Source organism: Lagenorhynchus albirostris, chromosome 9 (assembly GCF_949774975.1).
Source record: "Lagenorhynchus albirostris chromosome 9, mLagAlb1.1, whole genome shotgun sequence".
Classification (NCBI taxonomy): domain Eukaryota; kingdom Metazoa; phylum Chordata; class Mammalia; order Artiodactyla; family Delphinidae; genus Lagenorhynchus; species Lagenorhynchus albirostris.
In genome coordinates, this window is record NC_083103.1 from 39688387 (window position 1) to 39689864 (window position 1478).

The window sequence follows — 1478 nt, forward strand, 5'->3', positions numbered from 1 at the left end:
TCATCCATTTACGAGATAGCTATTCTCATCTCCATTTGACTGATGAAGAAAATGCAGCTCAGAGAAGTTAAGCAACCTGCCCAAGGTCACACAGGTAGGGAGTAATGAAACTGATGTTTGCACCTGAGTCTTTGTGACTTCAAAGTCTGTGCTCGCTCTACTGAGACTTGTGTGGCTCCTGAAGGAGATGGGTGATGGGGAGAGGGAGAGAAGTCGAACATCTGCCCCAAGGTCGTGATTTGAGAAGCAGGACAGGAGAGCCCCCTTGAGAATGGGAATTAAGGTTAGTGAGTGATGATGTCTGAGTCTGCCCCTGCCCACCACCTCCCTCAGTAAAGCATGGCGTGGAAGTCAGGGGCTGGCTTCCTTCAGAAGGAGGCCCTGTTGGGGAGTCAGCTGTGGAAGAGCTGGGGGGGTGGTGCACAGTGGCTATCATCAGGCTGACCCTGCAGTGGTGAGAGAGCCCCAGCCCCAGCTTGGCTGCGGTAGCACAGATGCCACAGACTGGGAGTCGGGGGTAGACGTTGTCACCGGCTCTCCCCGGACTTTGTCTGTGGCCTTGCACTCGCCATTTATACCACCTCCAGGGGCCTGCCTAGCTCTGTTTTTTGTTTTTTTTTTTTTAATGCTATAAGTTTATTCACAAACATATCTAGGATGCTGAGTTCAAGAGTTTGATCCTTTTTTCAAAGAGACTGAACATCTCTTTTTTTTTTTTTGCAGTACGCGGGCTTCTCACTGTTGTGGCCTCTCCCGTTGTGGAGCACAGGCTCCGGACGCGCAGGCTCAGCGGCCATGGCTCATGGGCCCAGCCACTCCGCGGCATGTGGGATCTTCCCGGACCGGGGCACGAACCCGTGTCCCCTGCCTCGGCAGGCGGACTCTCAACCACTGCGCCACCAGGGAAGCCCAGAGAGTGCACATCTTAAAACGCTCCTCTTTGTATTCTGTCTCAAGGATTATTTTTTAAGCAGTTGGTGTCTTACTATATAGAAAGGTGCAGCAAATCCAGACCCTAAGTACAAAGTCATCATAGCTAGTAACCGCCACTTGTTTTCCACTGAAATTGGTAAATTCTTCCCTGGACCCTCCTCCTCACAGTGGCTCCTACAGACCCCAGAGGTTGTGAACCTCCAGATGCTTTGTCCCAACATAGGGCTGTTGGAAGCCCTGCGAAAGGGGCAGAAACTGAAGGCAAAAGAAATGGTGGCAGCACACCCCGCATTCCTTTCCTCATGACCTTGATCCCTTGTGGGCAAGGACTGAAAGGGCTGCCTAGCTCTTTTGTTCTGTGTCAGGGCCCCCTAAACTTGCGAGTGCCTGGGAGTCGACTGGGGGCTTGTTAAAAATTAGATTCTGTTTCGTGGAACTCCCAGATGAGGCTGGTGCTGCCGTCCAGGGACCACACTCTGAGTAGCCCGTTCTCATCCTCTGGACTCTGAGCCAGAGTCAAGGTATTTTTCTTCCCCTGTGTAGAC

General features: G+C 52.2%; 1 protein-coding gene across 1 annotated transcript; it reads right to left on the reverse strand.

Moving 5' to 3' along the window:
- Positions 1 to 955: 955 nt before the first annotated feature.
- LOC132525238 (cytochrome c oxidase subunit 7C, mitochondrial-like) lies at positions 956 to 1154 on the reverse strand. The gene has a single exon (XM_060157778.1). It carries the CDS (start codon positions 1152 to 1154, stop codon positions 960 to 962), a length of 195 nt encoding a protein of 64 aa, XP_060013761.1. The 3' UTR covers positions 956 to 959.
- Between the last annotated feature and the right edge of the window lie 324 nt (positions 1155 to 1478).